The 20,574-nt window shown below is 25.9% G+C and overlaps 1 protein-coding gene across 1 annotated transcript; it reads right to left on the reverse strand.

The window, feature by feature from the left end:
- Positions 1–27: 27 nt before the first annotated feature.
- Positions 28–17,552, reverse strand: LOC126908559 (ATP-dependent translocase ABCB1-like). Its single transcript, XM_050690732.1, has 27 exons — positions 17,297–17,552; positions 15,658–15,752; positions 15,516–15,576; positions 14,611–14,748; positions 14,428–14,489; positions 14,235–14,358; positions 10,751–10,884; positions 10,500–10,671; positions 10,286–10,410; positions 10,022–10,193; positions 9,733–9,957; positions 9,204–9,329; positions 8,930–9,133; positions 8,616–8,867; positions 8,440–8,561; positions 8,279–8,366; positions 5,832–5,972; positions 5,650–5,751; positions 5,424–5,585; positions 5,153–5,356; positions 4,982–5,082; positions 1,388–1,528; positions 1,172–1,328; positions 917–1,111; positions 641–856; positions 423–569; positions 28–363 (listed from the first exon to the last, which is right to left on the reverse strand). Exons 1-27 carry the CDS (start codon positions 17,357–17,359, stop codon positions 169–171), a joined length of 3,924 nt encoding a protein of 1,307 aa, XP_050546689.1. The 5' UTR covers positions 17,360–17,552; the 3' UTR covers positions 28–168.
- Positions 17,553–20,574: the final 3,022 nt, after the last annotated feature.

Raw genomic sequence — 20,574 nt, forward strand, 5'->3', positions numbered from 1 at the left:
AGTGTTTTGTTAGTAAATAAAGACAAATTAATTTTACTTTATAATAAGTACTGGTTCAATTTAGTTTATTAATTTTTTATTTACATAATCATATTTATATTTTACACAACAAAGTAGTATACTTTGAATTAAATCTGGCGATTTAACATGTTAAACAATTTTTTTTTATTATAACTGTTGTCTTTTTACTAACTCGTAGTAAAATCCTTTTAAATTTTGTAGTTCTTGGTGAGTACCGTGTTCAACGATTTTTCCATTTTTTACAACAGCTATCTCGTCTGCCGTTATTATGGTTGACAGACGATGAGCTATTATTATACAGGTTCTACCTATTCTGGCTTGGTCTAAAGCTTCTTGGACAACCTGAAAGTTACATTCAAGTGAATTAAGTAATAACATTTATTTAAAACAAATTTCTTTACCTTTTCACTTTCTGTATCTAGTGCTGAAGTAGCTTCATCAAGTAAAAGTATTTTCGGATCTCTTACCAGAGCTCTAGCAATAGCGATTCTTTGTTTTTGACCACCTGAAATTTGTGTACCTCTTTCACCAGCAAATGTATCGTATCCCTGAAATAAATGATATGTTTGTTATGATCATATATGGGTTGATGATTAAATTATGAAAATGAGTAATGTACTTGAGGTAAGCTCATTATGAAATCATGTGCATTAGCTTTTTTAGCAGCTTCTACAATTCTAGAAAATTCTAATGAACTGTTTTCATTAAAATAAGCACCATATAAAATATTGTCTTTAATAGAACAGTCAAACAATATTGGTTCTTGGGTTACGATACCTATATTTTGTCGTAAGTGTTGTAGGTTTATATGTTTAATATCACAATCATCTACTTCCTAAAAGAGTTTAATCTTTGTATATTAATGTAAAAGTGACATAAATTTAAATTTACTCACAATTTGTCCACTTGAAGGTAAATAAAACCTTTCCAGAAGTGAAATCACAGTACTTTTACCGCAACCTGATTCACCAACTAAGGCCAGGGTCTTTCCAGGGTTCAATGAAAATTCCATTCCATTTAGTACTTTATTTGCCTTTCTAGTAGGATATGAAAAATGAACATCTTTGAAAGACACTTTACCGTAAATATCCTAAAATTATATTAATAAATGTAATATAAAATGAAATGAAATATTAAATATTTATCATACGGGTTTAAGTCCTTTAGTGGATTGACTATCAATTTCGGATGGAGACTCCATGAGGTTGAACATAATTTTAGCTGACAGCTTTGCTTTTGCATAGTCTTGCAAGAATGCCATTGTAAGGCCAACAGATTGTGCAGAAAATGACAGTGCAAAAAATACCCTATAATTATTGTTAAATCAAACAGTTAAACATTTTTTAACAAATGATTTTTTTTATACCTATAAACTGCAGAAGGAGTCATTTCTTTTTTTAGCACCAAATATGATCCGTATTTAAAAGCAATAGCGTATAGCAAGTATGTGACTGATTGTGATAGAGCAAAGAGCATAGCATACCAGTATACTTGCTTTTTTGCTTCTCTAGAATAAAAAATAAATCTTTTGTTGTAATAAGTGAATAACAGTTATATATGTATATAATATTGTTATAATAAACAAAAAAAAATACTATCGCATTAACAATATAGAAATAACAATAAAACAACACACAGAGAATCCACACCACTTCATTCAAGAATAAAAAGAAAATCAATCTTTTCAGTGTTTGCTATCGGTGTGTTTTATTTGCCATTTACGTTTAATTATTTTATTAGCCAATAAAGCGATGGCCATGTCATTACGTAAGGTTTTTTGAAATATTGTTCAAAAACAAAAAATAGTTGAAGGCGGGGGAAATTAAAGATAATGATTTGAAAAAGTGTCTTTATTAGCAACTAGGATTTCTGTAGTAGGAGCATACAATAACAAATTTGACTTTTATTATCTACATCTTTTAACTAAAAGAAACAAGGAACGCTCTGTAGAAAAAATTTACCTACCACAGAAATCTTGTTTAACTCGGTTAACCCGTTAAATCTCGCACTGTTTTACTAGTTTGTTTACTCGCACGGAGTATATTTTTTCCAAGTTTCATTTTTTATATACATATATTTTTATGAAAGTAAATTCATTAAAATAACTTTTTGACAATTTTTATTTAAAAAAAACATAATAAAAGTAAATAGAAATCTTTGTACTAAATATTAAATTAGACAAAATATTTTTTCTTCTCAATTCATAATGATTATTTTATATGTTGGATAGAGGCAGACAATGATTAACATACCGTCCTCTCATCACCCTTTGCGCTCGTGTGTGTTAACCATTAACCACCTTACAACGAACATCAATCTCACCTTACTTTTATATATACACACTTCCCGTATCTCTAATCGTCAATTGTCGAAGTTATGTGTGGCCTTACCATTTCATCAAAAAGTACTTACGCACGGTGTTAATAACATTTTTAAAACCACTGATATTTCTTACACATATGAGCCTGGTGATTCGCGTCCAATTGCTCTTAAACGATTATTAAATTTAGAACGTCTTATCTTATCAAAAACTGTAAGCTATGTGATGTCTATTGTTCATTTATACCCGAATATCTAATGCTTGGTCATATAAAACATGCTACTCAGCCAGATCAATATTTTATATCATATCATGGTGTAACAATCAAGACGACGACGTATCTAAATAAAGAGTCGTCTTTGACGCATAATGTCCGTTATCTAGTGGTTTATCTCTAACTGACATATTGTGCATTGGTCCAAAGCTTCAACGGTAAATAAGTGATTTACTTCTCAAAGGCTGTTTGAAAAAGTTGTATTTACGGCCGACATCATGAAATGTATATGTAGATTTCAGTGCATTCTTCCAATTGCGCACATCAACGCATAATGGCGCGATTCATTCAATAACGAAGTATTTAAATTTCACTTATGAAATAAGCTCCACATCTTTTCTTGTAATTCCACGTCTTCACGAGTTCGATTGACTTGAATGACTACATTTTCTCGTCGTCAAAATGATTTTGTCTAATAATACCTATGTTGATGATATAGCTGGAGCTAATATTACAGAAGAACTTCTTATTACTCAAAAACCGATTTATGGATTCTTTTTATAAATTAACTTCCATGATAAATTTCTATTTCATTGATCCTACATATCAACGTTCGTAAGTATAAATAAATACAACTTGTTGGCATTTTAAAGACGTCAAGAAAGGGTTACGTTGGTTCTGTTTATTTATGAGTTGTTTATCATACCGATGGTATATCTTTATATTTTGTTGTAAATTGCAAAACAAAAGTAGCGTATTATTAGAACAGTTAAAGTAATATATCTATGACTTGATTAAAATTATGCGACGCTCTCTTGGCTGCTCATATATTGCATCGAGTATACTTTTGGCGATTTCTTGAACTTGTTTTTTTTTAGTTACAATATTTACTGATGCAACTCGTTTGGTAGTTTACAGGACCATTTAATTTGATCCTTTTAAACGAAGTTTGTTTTTCAATAGATGATCTTTCTATATTGTTATCATCTAACATACCACTCTAACTTATTTATCACTGAACTTATCAAGAAGAAGATTTCAATTTCATTGATATTAAAATTAAAAAAAAAAAAACGAGTAAAATACCGAAACCACATTACTAGCACGGAATAATATATTTTTAACACTGAACTTTATGATATTCAATTAAGTAAATGAGTAATCAAGATAACAAAAAGCGAGCACAATGGAGTCGCATTACACTGGGGACGTGGCATAGTTGAAACAAGTAAATATGATACCTGACAATAATTAAATTCATTTTTATCTAATTATTCATTATTCATTTAATCTAATTATCATTAGATTCGCTTTGACACTTATCTGTAGATAGTATTTAATTTTAAAAATTCGGTGGAATAATCTAAAAGTTGACCCATACATTTTTTAAAAAATTATAGGAATATAAAGTCAAAAAAAAAATCAAAAATTTCAATGCAAAAATAGTGTAAATTAAAACTCGGGAGCCATTTGCATATACTAGATAAGGTTTCGGGAAAAACTTTTTATAAAATAAGGTTGAAGTTTAACAATTTTAAAAATTAAATTTTTCTGGGGATTTCCCCCATTTACACGGAATAAGGGAATTTTTTTCAATTTTCAAGTGTAATGCCCTCAACTGGATACGACTAGTATTGTTTAAAGAAAACAGTCAGGTAAAACCTGAGACAGAATAGAGAAAGTGACGACAGAATAAAAAACATATCATTGTAACATGATCTTTCTTAGCCTCGCATCGAAGCTAAAAATATATAACTTATTATTTAAGCCTATAAAAATATACAAACATGTACTTTATTATAAAATAGATAAAATTATAGTTAAATAAAAAATAAGGTCATTTTTTACCCATGCGAGTATCGACACGTTAATTACCATCACCCACCCGATAACGGTTGATAACAAGATGCTACATAAATACATCTTGGTTTATAATTAATAATACAGAGTCTTAAAAAAAATATCGAATTTTCACATACATGCATTGAAAGTTTTTAACGCATACAATATAACAAAAAATTTTGATAAATAGTGACAAAACTTTTATATTTATGTACAAATTTTTTACACTTTATTTCGAAATTATGCTACCTTTTTGTAAAAATAACGTACATATTAAAAATATCAAACGTATGAGAATTTCTGGATTCTTCTTTTTGTGTATTAAAAATATTGTTTGAAAATTAATTTATATGAATATTTGTTAACATCTTCTTACTTATATAATTACTGTATACAACTTTAAAAAATAATAAGAAAAGAAATGTTATCAGGAAAATTATTCTTTGCACCGATAAAAATAATGGTAAAATCTTACCTTTGTTTTTGAGTTACCATAATAAGATAGGACTTGAACTACTAACCTTTATGGTAACGTCAAAATTAAAATGTCTAAATATTAAATAATTATTGATTAATATTCATACTTGTAAGGAACTTGGAGACTTTCAAGATACAGTTTAGAAAATGTTTTTTCTTTTCCTAGTGATTGCACTGTACGCACATTTTGCACACACTCCGAAGCTATCTAAATACAAAAAGTATTAATCGATCAACTGCCTGGGTTCATTATTTTACTGATGAGTGAGGTTAATTACTCTGCCAGCTTCGTCCATGAATTTTGCATCTCTACGTTGATGTTTTCTTTGGATCATTTGCTGCTGATATGATGCTCCAATGAGAACCGGAACAGAAAGCATTAATACTATAGCTAATTTCCATCCGAAAATCATAGCAATACCTATAGCTGCCAATAAAGTCACAGAAGCCGCTATGACTTGAGCGATCCTCATCCCTCCAGCCTGCAACAGATCATTAAATCTAACTATAATATATATTACCATTATTATTTTTTAAAGTTTTATTTACAGCCTTCACAACTGGAGCGTCCCTAGCCAACTTAGTTATAAGGTTACCAGGGGAGGAATCTTTGTTGTCAAACCATCCAACGGATTGTCTTAATATATTTAAAAAAGCAATTGATCGCATACGCATCATGAGTTTTTCTGAAGCAAATGTAAAACACCAAACCTGTATTTATAATTTTAATTATCAAATTATTATACATAAAATAATTTCACTATGATGTATATACTTGACAAAATATAGTTATTCCAGATAGTACTCCTATCAAAACAAACATTAATGACCAAAAAATTGATTCCCTTTCCAAATCTTCACCTGTTAGTGCCAAAGACTGTAAAATTTTATTTTTTTTTATAAAATCTATTTAAATAGTATTGAACCATTAAAATTGTAAAGTATCGTCATACTTACTTCAAATACCTCACCATAAAAGTACGCATAAACTGGTGTTAAAACTCCATTTAATATACATCCTACAGTTCCAAATAGCAAAAAGACCCATTCTGGAGAATTATACTTTAGTAGTTGGTACATTACAGATTTTGACTTTTTCTGATAAAATAAAACATTTTTACACTATAAAATTTTATTTTTATACAATACGGGTACCTAAATAAATATTATAATAATTTAATCTAAAAGAAATATTTAAGAGAGATTAGTTTATCAATTAATTATTAAGAATACGAATATTATTGTATATAATATAGATGGCAATAAAGCACTAACAGCATATAGAATTAAATAGCAAAAATAAAGACACAAAAATATACTTATCATATCTAAATATTAAAAAATGTAATATACAGACTGAAACAGATCTAACTGAAAATTCATATAACTTATAAACTAAATAAATTTTATTTTTTTTTAATCAATTTTTACACTTAAGGTATATATTTTAAATGTATTTTATTTTATTTTTCGCATTTACAAATAATAATTAAAAAATAATCTTTTTAATTAATTTTTTTTAAGACTTAAAGATAGTCATTTTATTTAAAAAAAATAATTATAAATCATATTTGCGAAAAATAACATAAAATATATTTTATATCGTTATCAACTCATTATCTATTAATATATATCTATAATCATTTTCTAGTGAAGGAAATGTCTAGTCGTCAAAGTCGCTTAGGTTAGACTTGTTTTATGAGCTCGGCGATTTTCGTTTGTTAAAAAAAATGGATCAAAAGATTTGTATCAATTTTTGCGTAAAAAATGAGATTAAGTGTGTGAAATTTTAAAAGAATGTCAATGGTGAGCATGTCATGAGTAAAACAAATGTTTACGAGTGATCTAAGCATTTCCAAGATGACCGTGAAAACGTTGGAAATGACGAACGCCCCAGCACATCAACAATCGATGAAAGGTCGAAAAAGTGAAAGAAATGATTATGAACGTTTGCCGAATCACAATCAGAGAGGTCGCTGATGATATTGGAAATTGATTGGCTCATACCATGAAAATTTTTTCGAATGTCTTGGATATGAAAAGCGTCGCAAAAAAATTTGTTGAATTTTAAACAAAAACAGCAGCGACTAGAAATTACTCAGGAGTCACATAATGAAGTCAATAATATGGAGAATTACTGAAACGTGTTGTAACAGGCAAAGAAACATGGGTTTGTGGATACGACGTCGAAACTAAAGCTCAATCGTCCCAGTAGAGGCATTCTGGATTATCAAGACTTATTTGATTTTTATCTCATTTATATTCAATAACGTGAATAATGATCAAGGATCTTATCACTATAGTCTCCTCATGTAAGAAGTAATTTCTTATTCATATTAAATTTATTTTTTTATGTGGTTTCTTTTTAGGGACGTTATTTATTTTTTTAGCTCTCACTTGACCTATTGATAAACATTAAAAAATATTGAGTTTTTCTGATAAATTTACTTAATAGTAAATATTTTTATTAAAATATTAATCTTAACAATAATATTTTTTTAATTTTCTATTTAATGATGTAAATTTCAAATAAGCAAGTTTTGCTAAAAGTTATGGTAACAGATTAAACTTTTTTTGTTAAAATCTTTCTCAAAAACAATTTTAAAGGACCAAAAAAATAGGTTATTTTTTTTAAAAAATTAGTTATAATATCAAAACTTAGAAGAGATTAAAAAAGTCTAATTTTAGATTTGAAAATAGTGCGAAAAATTGATTTAGAAAAGTAAATTTTTGATTCCGATGAAACTTCCTTGTAGACAAATGTATTTATATTCATAAGTAAAAGAAAATTTTTTTTATAAAGTATTGTATCATTCCTTTTGAAATTTATTTACAAGTTAAAAGTAATAGGCACAAAAAAAATAACACATCATGATAAAATTAATACCATCTCATCTTCGCATCGAAGCTAAAAATTAGATTAAAAATTATATTTTGTACTGATTATTTTTAATATATTAAAAATCAAAATCAGTAATAATTAAAAAAAAAATTTTGTTTTGTTTTTAATTATTATGATATTAAATTATTAAATATTAATTTCAAATTACATTTAATTGCTATAATAAATATTTATTCATAAATTATACCTTTAAATCTAAAACTACTAATCAGAAAATAATTAAGGAAATAGGAGTTTATGTTGCTTTTGTAATTATCCACCAATTGCTTAGAATTAAACACTATCTACAGATTTTCATCGAATCGTTTCTTAGGACAGTGATTAAAATTAGTGTCTGTTATGTATACTCGTCCCAACTATCCTACGTTTATACTGTCCCCAATACCACTGTGCTATCGTTTTTTTTTTTAATTAACATACTTCATAGAAATTTAACACTTAAATACTATTTGCATTAATGGGTATTTCCTCACAAATCAGTTATTGCGCTAGGAAATGTTACCTTTAATTTTTCTTTATTGTCTGAATTTTCAATATCTAAATTTTCACCAATTTCATATTTTTCATATTCAGCATCATTGGCATTTGATCTAAAATTGTTCTGTATGTTATAATTTTTATAATAATACTATGTTTTAATAATTTAATATAGATGATTTTTACTCTTCTGCTTTGATATTTTTATCTTCATTTTGTTCTTTTATTTGTGTCATTACCAAACTATAGTATAAACCTTCCTTGCGCATAAGTTCATCGTGAGTTCCAGATTCTACTATACATCCACCCTTAAGAAAAAAATTAATGTAACAAGAATATTGATTTTGTGATTCATAACATACCCTCATTGCATGTATTATATTTGCATTCCTAATAGTCGATAATCTATGAGCTACTATGATGGTTGTTCTTCCTTTCATGATTCGATCTAATGCCTCTTGTACAAAACCCTCACTTTGAGAATCCAATGCCGATGTAGCTTCATCTAGTAAAATTATTTTAGGATCTCTCACTATAGCTCTGGCGATAGCAATACGTTGTTTTTGACCCCCAGAAAGTTGACAACCTCTGTCACCAACATATGTATTGTAACCCTACACAGAGAAATAATTATTAGAAACTTAAAATAATATATTTTATTTAATAATTATGTTACATTTGGTAAGTTTTTTATAAATTCATGGGCGCTTGCTTGAATTGCAGCATCGATAAGTTCTTCATCAGTAATATTTTCCCTTCCATATCGAATGTTGTCAGCTATTGATACTCCAAAAAGTATGGGTTCTTGAGAAACAACACCAATTTGATCTCTTAACCAATGAACATTTAAGTCTGACAAGTTAACTGAATCTAATAATATCTGAAATTATCATCATAGTCAGTTATTAAATTTTAATAGCTTTTTCTATAAATAAAATATTTAAATATACTTTTCCTGACTCTGGGTCATAAAATCTTAATAGTAAACCAACGATAGTACTTTTTCCAGCTCCACTTGACCCAACTAAAGCTACGGTTTTGCCAGGTTCAATTGTTAAATTTAAATTTTCAAGTACCTTTAAAAGATCAAAGAATTATTAATCATATTCCTAGAATATATATTTTTAATATTAAAGTATAAATAGAATGTAACTATAAAAAAATGTATGATAAAAAATTGTATAATTGGTATAATTTTTTAATTGTATTTTCGAATAGTTACTTATTAATATTTATATTATATTATAAAATGTTTATAAATCACAAAATATTTAAAAAGTTATTAAATATTTTTTAATAACTTTTATTAGCATATTGCATAAATATTTTGTCAATATTAATATAGAAATTATTATGTAAGATGTTACTATGGCGATTTATTTCATGGGTAGAATCATTTATTTATTTGTTAATATACCAAACCAAATTAATCAATTTTCTAATGCTAAAATGAAAAAATATTGAATATTTTATATGTACTTTTATTTCGGGTCTAGACGGATATCTAAATGATACATTTTTCACTTCGATTTTGCCTGTTACTTTATTTGGTTTTAAACCTTTTTTTGAATAAGAATCAATTTGAGGAATTCTATCAATAACATCGTAAAGGTTGTTTGCTATGCCGACAGCTGTAGCAACAGTATTTAAATATGGTAAAGCATTTCCCACTGAAAATGCTCCTGCCATAACGCTGAAAAAAACCTAGGAAGTACAAAATATATTTCCACAATGTACGAAAATTAATGAGTGTCAAAAAAATACTTACAGTAAAAACTATACCAGGTGTAGCTTCGCCTATTTTGACTAAATTAGCTCCATAGTAAAACGCAATACCATAACCAACATAAGTCATCAAAAATAGTGAGCCCAACCCACATGAAAACTGCCTATACCTATGAATTGCAAGTGTACGCCCTTCTTTTAATGCCGCCTTGTAACTTAAAATTCAATAATAATTTGAGTTTAAGATACATTTGGATACAATTAAATAATTTATAATTATAATAATATTTATAATAATTATTATTACCGAGCAATTTCTTTTTTTTCTAACCCAAACGCTGCTATAGTTCTTATTGCTGTAATTGCTTGTTCTGCAATTCGCCCAGCGGCAGCATATTTCAATTGTTCTCTTGCGACGGAACTGGACGCATGCTAAGAGAAATTATAGATAATCATAGTAGAAAATTTAATATATTGTACATAAAATATTTTTTTTAGATGATAAAATATAATTTTCTTACTATACTAAGATATGAAGTGATGCCAATAATAATTGGCCCAATAATCAACAATACAGCTGTTAATTTGATGCTAACACAACATCCAACAATAAAACCAGAAACAAAAGTTGAGGCGTATTGCGAGAGCAAACTAAACTTACTACTTATACCTTCACGAATACGTTCTAAATCACTGATGATATTTGAAACATAAAAAACCGAATGAACAATACAATTTTTTGAAAATAGTTTTAACTATTAAATGTTCTTACTCGAAAAGTTTTGAAGAAATATCTCCATTTTGATTAGTGTCAAACCAAGTAATGTCTTGTCGGATAACTTGAGAAAAAAACACATTTCGTAATCTGTACACTTGCCTTTCACAGGCCATTTCCCAACACCAAGTCTAAAATTATTTATTTTCTTTTAATAATTTAAAAATTCACACCAAACTTTTAAGATATTAGCTAAAAGTTATATATTGAGCAAAAAGTCCTTAATATACAATACTAACTTAGAAATACTATATTAACTTCACAAAATTTCACCCTAACAATATTTTGAGAATTTAGCTTTATTTAAAAATACTATTACTAGTATTTGATCCGATTACAGTGAAATTTTTCGAAAACACTTAGATTACGACAAGTACATAAGAAATTTTAATTACAATTAATTTTCAACATTATAATACTTATAAGATTAATATTTTAGAATGATAATACAAATATAACTTCTACTTTTTTTCCTCACCTTTATAGTAACTATTTGGACTCGGTTAGCTTTATTCTAAACTTTCACTTGACACATTTTCCTACATCATCTACACACATATCAGCCGTCTTCATATCACATTCAATAACATCCCTTCATCTATTTTTTGGTCTTCCTCTACCTCTTTTTCATTCTACATTCATTTCCATAACAGTTCTTACAATTTCCGATTTCTATCTTCATATGTAATTTTCTTATTGTATAACACACTAGATGCTTGTCTCCACTTCTCTCACCCACACTTAACCCTGTGTCTTACATTCTCGTCAATACCACAGCTAATTTGCACAATTGATCCTAAATATTTATAATTTTCCACCTTTCCTATCACATCTTTACTTATTGTGCAATAATTTCATCCTCACTGTAGAAAATAAGGAAAGGATTTAAACAGAATATTAGTGCATTACTATCTTACTCTAAAATCTTCGTTACTCTACCCACACTTTTTATTTTGGTACAAGTGCCATAGTACATACACTCTATTAGTATTATAGATTATTATATATGTATAATATTATACAGGTATTATATTAATATCTCTTTGGGACTTTTTTTCTCATTAATGCACATTTTAAAATCTGTCTCAGTACTCTTTCTTCATATCTATAGATACCATACATAACTTTTTTTTATTTTCCCTATGCTTTTCTATTAGTTATCTCACAAAAAACTGGCTCCATCGTTGACTTTTCTATCAAAAAACAAATCTGTTTCGTTGTTACTGATGTTTTTTCTCTTATTCTTTTGTTTTATCATTTTTCTTAAATCTTCATACTATGATTCATAAGCTTCATACTTTTATAATTTCCACAATTCTGTATATCTCCTTTGTCTTTACATATCAGCACTACAATACTAATATTTAAACTATTTTTCTCTTACTTAAGTCTATAAACTTCTATTTCACCTTCCTTTGTTCCTAGCCTATTATACCCCATACTTTTCACACACTTGGCTTTTGTACACAAATAAATCCAATTTTCTCTTCATTTTTTCTTTTGCCATACTTTGAAATGTTTTTTTTTACTCCCTATAATATTCTGAATGTCCTTATGTCACCACCAGGTTTCCTGGTTTCTTAGAATTCTACTCATACTCTTATAAACAATCTCTTTTGCAGTATTCTTTACACAAATATTCCATGCATTATTTGTCTCGCTAAACATTCCACACCATTCTTTCTTTTACCGTCTTCAAAAATATTTACTTGTTTTTTCCTTTTCAATTTCCACTGGTTCCTTGATTCTCCATTTATGTTCTTTCTGCTTTTATATATTCTTTTCTCACTACACCACATCTTCATTACTATCAGTCTAAGTGGTGTACTTATACTCTCGCTTGAGATAAATTTACAATCTTATATTTGCTTTATACCTTCTCCTTTTCACGTAAAATAAGATGATACAAATATAAAAATCTTATAAATACGTTGAAGTTGTATTGGTAATATTTTATAACAATATCAGATTTTCATTGAATAACACAGTGCAACCAGTGCTGACACATGATTTTGTAAAGCACAGGGAAAACCATAATTGTAGATGAATGGGTTTAAATTTGAATAGATCACCCAGTAAAAATTATTATATTGTAAACTTATCTTAACCATATATAATAATATGTAATAATTTTATTAGTTTAAAAGATTAATAAAAGATTGGCATGTGTATATACCCCACAAAAATAATATCTAATTATGTCACTGCTAGGTAAGGGGACCCATAAAGCACATGCCACTCTTTCTCTACCCTTGTAACGACACTGACAAGTATCAGTGAGTACAAAATCCAGGCGAGTCTATTTTCATTAAAAGCAATGATGAAATTTTATTTTAGATTTAACTACACAAATAATGAGAATTGAAATCTCGTATTTTTTTAAATTACACAGAAAAATCATATTTATTCAAAATTAACAAAAACGTATTTTCTAAAAAGATTTATTTGTCTGATTGTTGTACTATACCCATAATTGCTACTACTATAATATACTATGCAAGATGGAATAGATCTAACTGACAACTATTATACTTTTTGATACATACAATATTTCACTTTAATTTTCTTTTGAATTATTTACGCATTTTTAGAGTACATTATAATCATATATTTTGTTATTTTATTTTAAATTAAAATTAAAATTATTTTTATCTTTCATTTTTTTTTTCAAAATTTCAAAATAGCCATTTTTATAGTTTTTTTTACAAAAAAATATTAATGGGTCGATAATTAAGTTGTCGGCCTGATCTAGTGGGTAGAAACGTATATTTTGAGTTCAATTCACAAGGTTTTAACGAAATTTTTTTTGTGATTTTCTCATTGGTGGTATCTGGTCTCTGGTCCATTCGGTCATACTACTAGTCCCGTCCATCATTAAACTAGCTAAGAACTATCTTTTATACCCTAAAACGTGAAACAAAAGCCACCAATCCTGTAGCAAATTAAATTCGGGAAATAGAAGAGTGTAAAACTGATAATTATTTAATTTTTTATTATTGGATCTATAGTAATTTTAGATCAATATTTATTGAGTTACAAACTTTTCAATACATAGAGTGGAAACGTCACGCGGGTGGAGTATGCATTTTAAATATACACAAGTACGAGCTATAACTGTAGAGCCACATATCTATTATATATACTAAAATAAGTGTAATTCAATAACTATTCTTCTTAAAATTTTTATCGATCCATTAATGAATTTTGTAAGTAAAGTTCTTAAATCCGAATATTTTTTAATTTTGAACTAATTAAAAATTAATAAAAAATTACTTTTTTATAATTTTTTTTTATTAAAAAAATATCATTATAATATAATATAGATGTAATCTAAGAATGCTTATAATATTTTAAAAAATTACAAGAAAAGTTAATTGTAGCATAAATTATATGAGTTGTCAGTTAGATCTGTTCCACTCAGTATAGTTAATATTTCTTCTGTCTATGACTTCAAAAAGATATATAACATGATTTTATTTACTTGAATGTAAGCAGCAATTAAAACAATAATTGCAATATACAAATAATACAGTGAATACTCTGTCATGTAATTATCAAATTCTTCAGGTGACAATTTCGGAATGGAGTATATACTTGAAGATGTTCTATGTAAAATTTGGATTAAAATATTACGTACATATTTATGTATATGATGAAAATATTCTACTACATACTCATGGTTTGTAGATGTAACGTTTAGTAAATTCCATGAAGTTCCGTTTTCCATAAAGTCATACTATATTTATCATATCATAGTGAGTTGTACAATTAAAAATAAGATGGATGTATTTATATTCAAAATAAATTATACAATTGCTAACGCTTTAAATTTTGATGAAAAAAATATTTATAAGTACCTTTGATGTTTGCCTAATGAATGTATTGGTCATTTGGCCAAAAAAATAAGCTAAGACTGGTAAACTGGAACCTGTTGCAACTGACATAATTATACCAACAACCATTAATGTTATATCCCATTTGTCCGCATACCGAAACTAAAAATGAAATAATTATAATTCATTTAACAAAAAAAAAATTGTTCTCATAAAATATAAAAGTATATAATTTAAAGCAACCATTATCAATTTAAATATTATTTTTAACGTATATCAAGTTGATTGATTAAGACATTGTTTTTTAATTTTATTTGTCTCTGAACAAATGTAATTGTAATACAATCGAATTTATATTTAAGAAATATTTTTTTTTCCATATTTGCAAGGCCTAAACCTAGGATATGCTGACACCCTTTAAGTTCCTACCCAGATTTAAGGCCTCTGTTATCTTTAACAATGAAATCCTATATTAGAATAAGGTCCTTAATCAATTAATAACACAAATACTATAAATTATGTTACTCAATAAATCATTATACAGCAGAATGGGTTACAAAGCCTATTTGTCTATTTGAAAGAAAATCTCAAGAAAAAATAGTTTTAATATATTTAATTTGATTGAAATATATTAAACTGTTTAACTAATCGAAAAATAGTGAATTTTGCTTATTAAAATCTTTTAAAATTAAATCTAAACATATTAGGTTATCATTAACACGTACCTAGTATTATTACATGTACCAATCTCTACATTAATAAAAAAAAAAAATGGATTCAACGAGTGCATTTTTTTAATAATATATGTTTTCGAATTTTACATTTGTCTAATAGTTTTATAGTTACAATTTAAGCCCTTTCAAGTAATTATATAAATTCCTAATTTTCATTCAGTAATCATGAGTTTATGAATTTAAAAATATACTAACAATGCGTAAGAAGCTTAGATAAGAATTTGAAGTATCATGTAATTTGCTTTTCATAGAAAACCTATATAGTACAAAAAAAAAAACAATAATTAATTCAACTCTACATGGACTAAGTAGATCTAATTTGGCTATAACGTTGTACTTGTTTATATATAGAGTAGAAGATGATATCCCAGGTAACATCGGTGAACTCTTGATAATTGATGGTAATTCTATTTCATCTTCAATTCCTTGATTCTGAAATTTTATTTTAAATAAAAACTCATATATGCCACAGATCTTATTAGTTTTTTTAATTTTTATCTCTAAATAGAGATTAAAAAAAGTGTAATTATATCAGATTTTTGGGTTAATTTATTTTTCTATTTCCAAATTTTTATTATTTTTATATTTTGATTTTTTCAGCAGACTATTAATGTATTTTCGACAGGGCTCAATCATACCAAATCATTATATGTTACAATATTAAATTTAAATTATTTATATACAATTAATTTTAATACCTTATCAAAATTGATAATTAAAAATGTATCTTAGAAAGAACATGAAAATTTGTGGACCAGAGCACGAAACTGTTGGCCTAGATATGTGAGACTTTTTTTTATGGTCTAAAATTTCATTTTATGTTATTATTATAATAATAAAAAGAGATAGATTTTAATTGAAGGATTATCATTTGTTATTTTAATATTTTAGAGATTAGTCATAGTTACTGGTCTGTAATTTGTTCAATAAAATATAATATAATATAATCAAATCATAAATAATTTTTATCACACTTTCATATAAATATAAGATAAATTAGTAAATGGTGGCATTGTTGTTTGTTCTTTATTTCATTATTTAGGAAATTATATTAATAGGAAGGAAACTAACTTTGCAGCTTTATTATTATTGTTTTTAGAGATATCTATTTATATTTAAAATATAAATGAATCAATTAATAGATATTATTCAAAATACTTTAAAAATAAGATATTTTATAAACACCGTCAATTTTATATGTATCGATAAAGATTTATTTTTTGTACCAATTTACGCATAATTAATTACATAAAATAATCTAATGTAACTTAAATAAAAAGATAATATTAAACGTAGATATTCAAAATACATTTTCTCCATTTTTAATAGGATTAACGAATCACTAATAGTCTAATGTGATTATTGCTCATTTGATATTTCTTAGATGATCATTAAATAAGAAGTACTAAGAAGTTATATATTTTTGTTTGAAAGAATGGTGACAGTAAATTTTTATTGAAATAATTTAATTATTAACATTTCCATATTTTAATCATCATAATGAAATTCAAATTCAATTTTTAATGATTGTAGGATATTCATAAAATTACAATACAAATAAAGCAATTAATTTTTTTTATATGAAAGACAAATATTTTTTTTTTAATTGCATCCATCATTTCGTAGTGCACTTATAATTAAATTAATCTGAATATAATTACAAATTATAAGGACTCTTTCAAACCTAATTCTTTTTGTAGATTAAAAACCTTTAATATTTTGACAAAGGTCTACTGGCAAGGCACATTTTAGAAAAAATAAATTAATATATCAGTAAAAACAACAAAGGCAGTTAAACTATAATTAAATCCTATATTTAATTAAATATTTTGATTAAATTTACGTGTTAAAGCTAACATAAAAAAATTTATTAAGTAAAAACAAATATAAAGCTAAAAAAAAACTTAAAATATATTTCTTTAATTAAAAACCAGTGTATGATTATAATTAAATAATTACAATGTTAAGGATTTTACCGGTGAGCAGTTAGCTGTGTCATTTTTCAAATTTTGATTTACTGAGTACGTGGCAGATGGCATTTTCAACTGTTATTACAATTATATTAAAAATCTAGAACCGTGAATATATATTTCAAATTAGTTGTTTTTATTGACAAATTAAACCACAGTGAAATACCTAACACGTAAAGGTTATCATTTCAGTGTCGGCGATCTTAGCCAATGTAAAAGCGCTTAAACATGAAGACTAAACTAAATACATTTTAAATTGACAACATCATACTTGTGTAGTAATTTGTTTGGAATAATCTTTGATCGTGAACGTATAAAAACTTTGAGAGAGAGGGAATTTCTAAGCATGACGTGAAATATAATTTATTAAAAAAAAAAAACTGAACAATTATGAAATTTACGTGAACTGTTGATAAAAAGTCAAGCCGCGGATTCAAAGTATTAAAATTTATACGAGATAAATTCTATTCTAGTTTGAGAAAAATAACAAAGTTGTAAAATCAAAAATAGGAGAGAATTTTTTCAAATGAATACATTTCTTTATAAAAATTTGCTTAATTTTCATGGAAAAATTTTCTAAAGTAAAATAGTAGAAAACGTTTTTAAGTTAAATATTATGACGTAATTTTTTTATATTACTTAACTCATTAAAAAAGTACTTTAAAAATAACCATGACTAATTGATAACATGTTCAATAAAAAAAAATATTTAAAATTAAAACTTTAATTAAAGGTTTATACAATTTACAATAATTATAGAATATAATAATTAATTACAACTGGACAAATCTATGAGAATTATTATTACAATTTCGTTAAGCAAATCAAAGTCAATTGAAAACAATTGAAAATGTATTAGAATTATTTATTAATAGTATTGAATTTATGTTATTAAAAGGAATTTTTGAAGGCGTTTACTATATTGAAACCATTTTTTTTTTTTTTGTTATCTAATCACCTACGTTTTTAATTTACTTTCCTTTTAACATACCGGGTGTTAACATATCTATGTAACAGCTCCTTAACTTTTGTTATAATTTAGGTTAATAAAATCTTAAAAAGATAAATTAGAGACAATAAGCTTTTTTTCATATACTTTTTATGAAAACCTAATAAAAAACCTGAGTATTGGTAAAATTTAAAAAAGACCTATCACGTTTAAAAACATATTTTTTTCAATTAACATATATGAAAATGTTTCAGAACGACTGAGTTTAATTTGATGTTAAATTAACTGTTCGTAGGCTAATCGGTGTTAGTGACGTTTTACCAAAAATGTTCAGACCCCAATAATTTGAAATATAACTTTCATGTTCAACAAATTTTTATTAAAGCAAATTTTTTTTCGATCCATCAATATTTGTTACGAGAAAAAGTCTAAAATTGGATAATTTAACATTTAATTAAAAGAATTATATCAATAATCATCATATTCTGAAAAAATAGTCATTCTAACTATAAATTAAATATATATCAAATTGGTCAACAAAAAGTCTACAAAAACAACTAAAATATATGTGTAAAAGGTGGAATGCTACGTACTATATGTTGGATCCTTTGTGAAGTTGGAATATTCAATTTGAGATACTCATTATCTAATATATAACCTTTCTCAAGGATTACTTCAGAAGAATGAAAAAATCAAAAGAGCTCATACAAGTTTTATGTCCTTTTGAGGAAGCAACAAATTTTGTAAGTGGTATGACCACATATTTATTTATTGTTATTGCTCGAGGCTCAAAAATTTTTGTGAGCAAATGACTAAGCAAAATTATACAAAAGATATTAAAAATAGTTTATAAAAGTTATTAAATGGTTTGAAATAACTTCAGTTACATGCGAATGTGTGTTTTTTAAAACAAGACAACTCTAACGCAATTGATCGACGAAGTGAATTGAGAAGCAAAAAAACAGAAATGCTACTTATTTAAATAAAAATACATAATAGCCAGAAAATAATATAATTTTCAAAATAAAGAATAATGAAAAATAAACGATTTAAAACTACAACTTTCTATTTCCCGAATTTCATATGCTATAGAGGATGGTGGCTTTTGTTTCACGTTTTAGGGTATCNCTATTTCCCGAATTTCATATGCTATAGAGGATGGTGGTTTTTGTTTCACGTTTTAGGGTATCAAAGATAGTTCTTAGCTAGTTTAATGATGGACGGGGCTGGTAGTATGGCCGTCTTGCACCAGAGACCAGACACCACCAATGAGAAAATCACAAAAAAAATTTCGTTAAAACCTTGTGAATTGAACTCAAAATATACGTTTCTACCCACTAGTTCAGGTCGACAATTTAATTATCAATCCATTAATATTTTTTTGTAAAAAGAACTATAAAAATGGCTATTTTGAAATTTTGAAAAAAAAAAGTGAAAGATAAAAATAATTTTAATTTTTTATAATTAAAAATTTTAATTGTATTATATTAATTATTTGACAAAAACATTATTTTTTACCCTTCGTAAATATTAGATTGAAATAAATACTAATTATTGGGATAATAATTTTATCTCATAATATGGGCTAATAGTATTGTGTTAGTATATTTTATTATTGTTTGTCATGGATAGCAGTTTATTATTGTAGTGTTTTAAACCTAATACTTTTTCTGTATACAACAATTTTTAATTTAATGTTTGATGTTTTAAAAACATTTTCCAATGTATTTTATATTGAAAATTGTAACAGTATGTTTGGAATTTAAGAGAATATAGTTCAAATAACATTATATTTATCATATTTCGCTGATTTTAAAAAATATAAGAAGAATATTTTCAATTTTTAAGAAAAAAGTAGGATTCTTTTTTGGACTTTAAAAAAAATATTACTCTGATCTTTAGTTATTAATAATTTGTAAAAATATAAAATAATTATTCTATATTATTTTTAGTTTATTTTATTTTGTTTAATTTCTTGGGCATGATAACAAAGTGTCATACTTATTGCATATAATAAAAAAAAAATAGTTTTTTTTATGCATTTCGTTTTTCTGATCGTGTACTAAGAAATAGTTCCCATTTTATCTTGATAGTCGAATTTTGAATACAGTAATTTTTGTAGGAAATTAAAGATGAATTTAACATATTTATAAACTTTATATATAATATTTTAATTCGTTTATAATGTTATATATTTTTTTGTAACAATTTTATTAATAAATAGTTTTGAATATGAATTTAAAATTATTTATTTTAATTTATTTTGTTTAATTATATTTAAAAAAATCTATCAAAGAAATTGATATTTTAACATTTATAGTTATTTGACTTTTTA

Source organism: Daktulosphaira vitifoliae, unplaced genomic scaffold (assembly GCF_025091365.1).
Source record: "Daktulosphaira vitifoliae isolate Bord-2020 unplaced genomic scaffold, ASM2509136v1 Scaffold_5, whole genome shotgun sequence".
In the NCBI taxonomy this organism is placed as follows: domain Eukaryota; kingdom Metazoa; phylum Arthropoda; class Insecta; order Hemiptera; family Phylloxeridae; genus Daktulosphaira; species Daktulosphaira vitifoliae.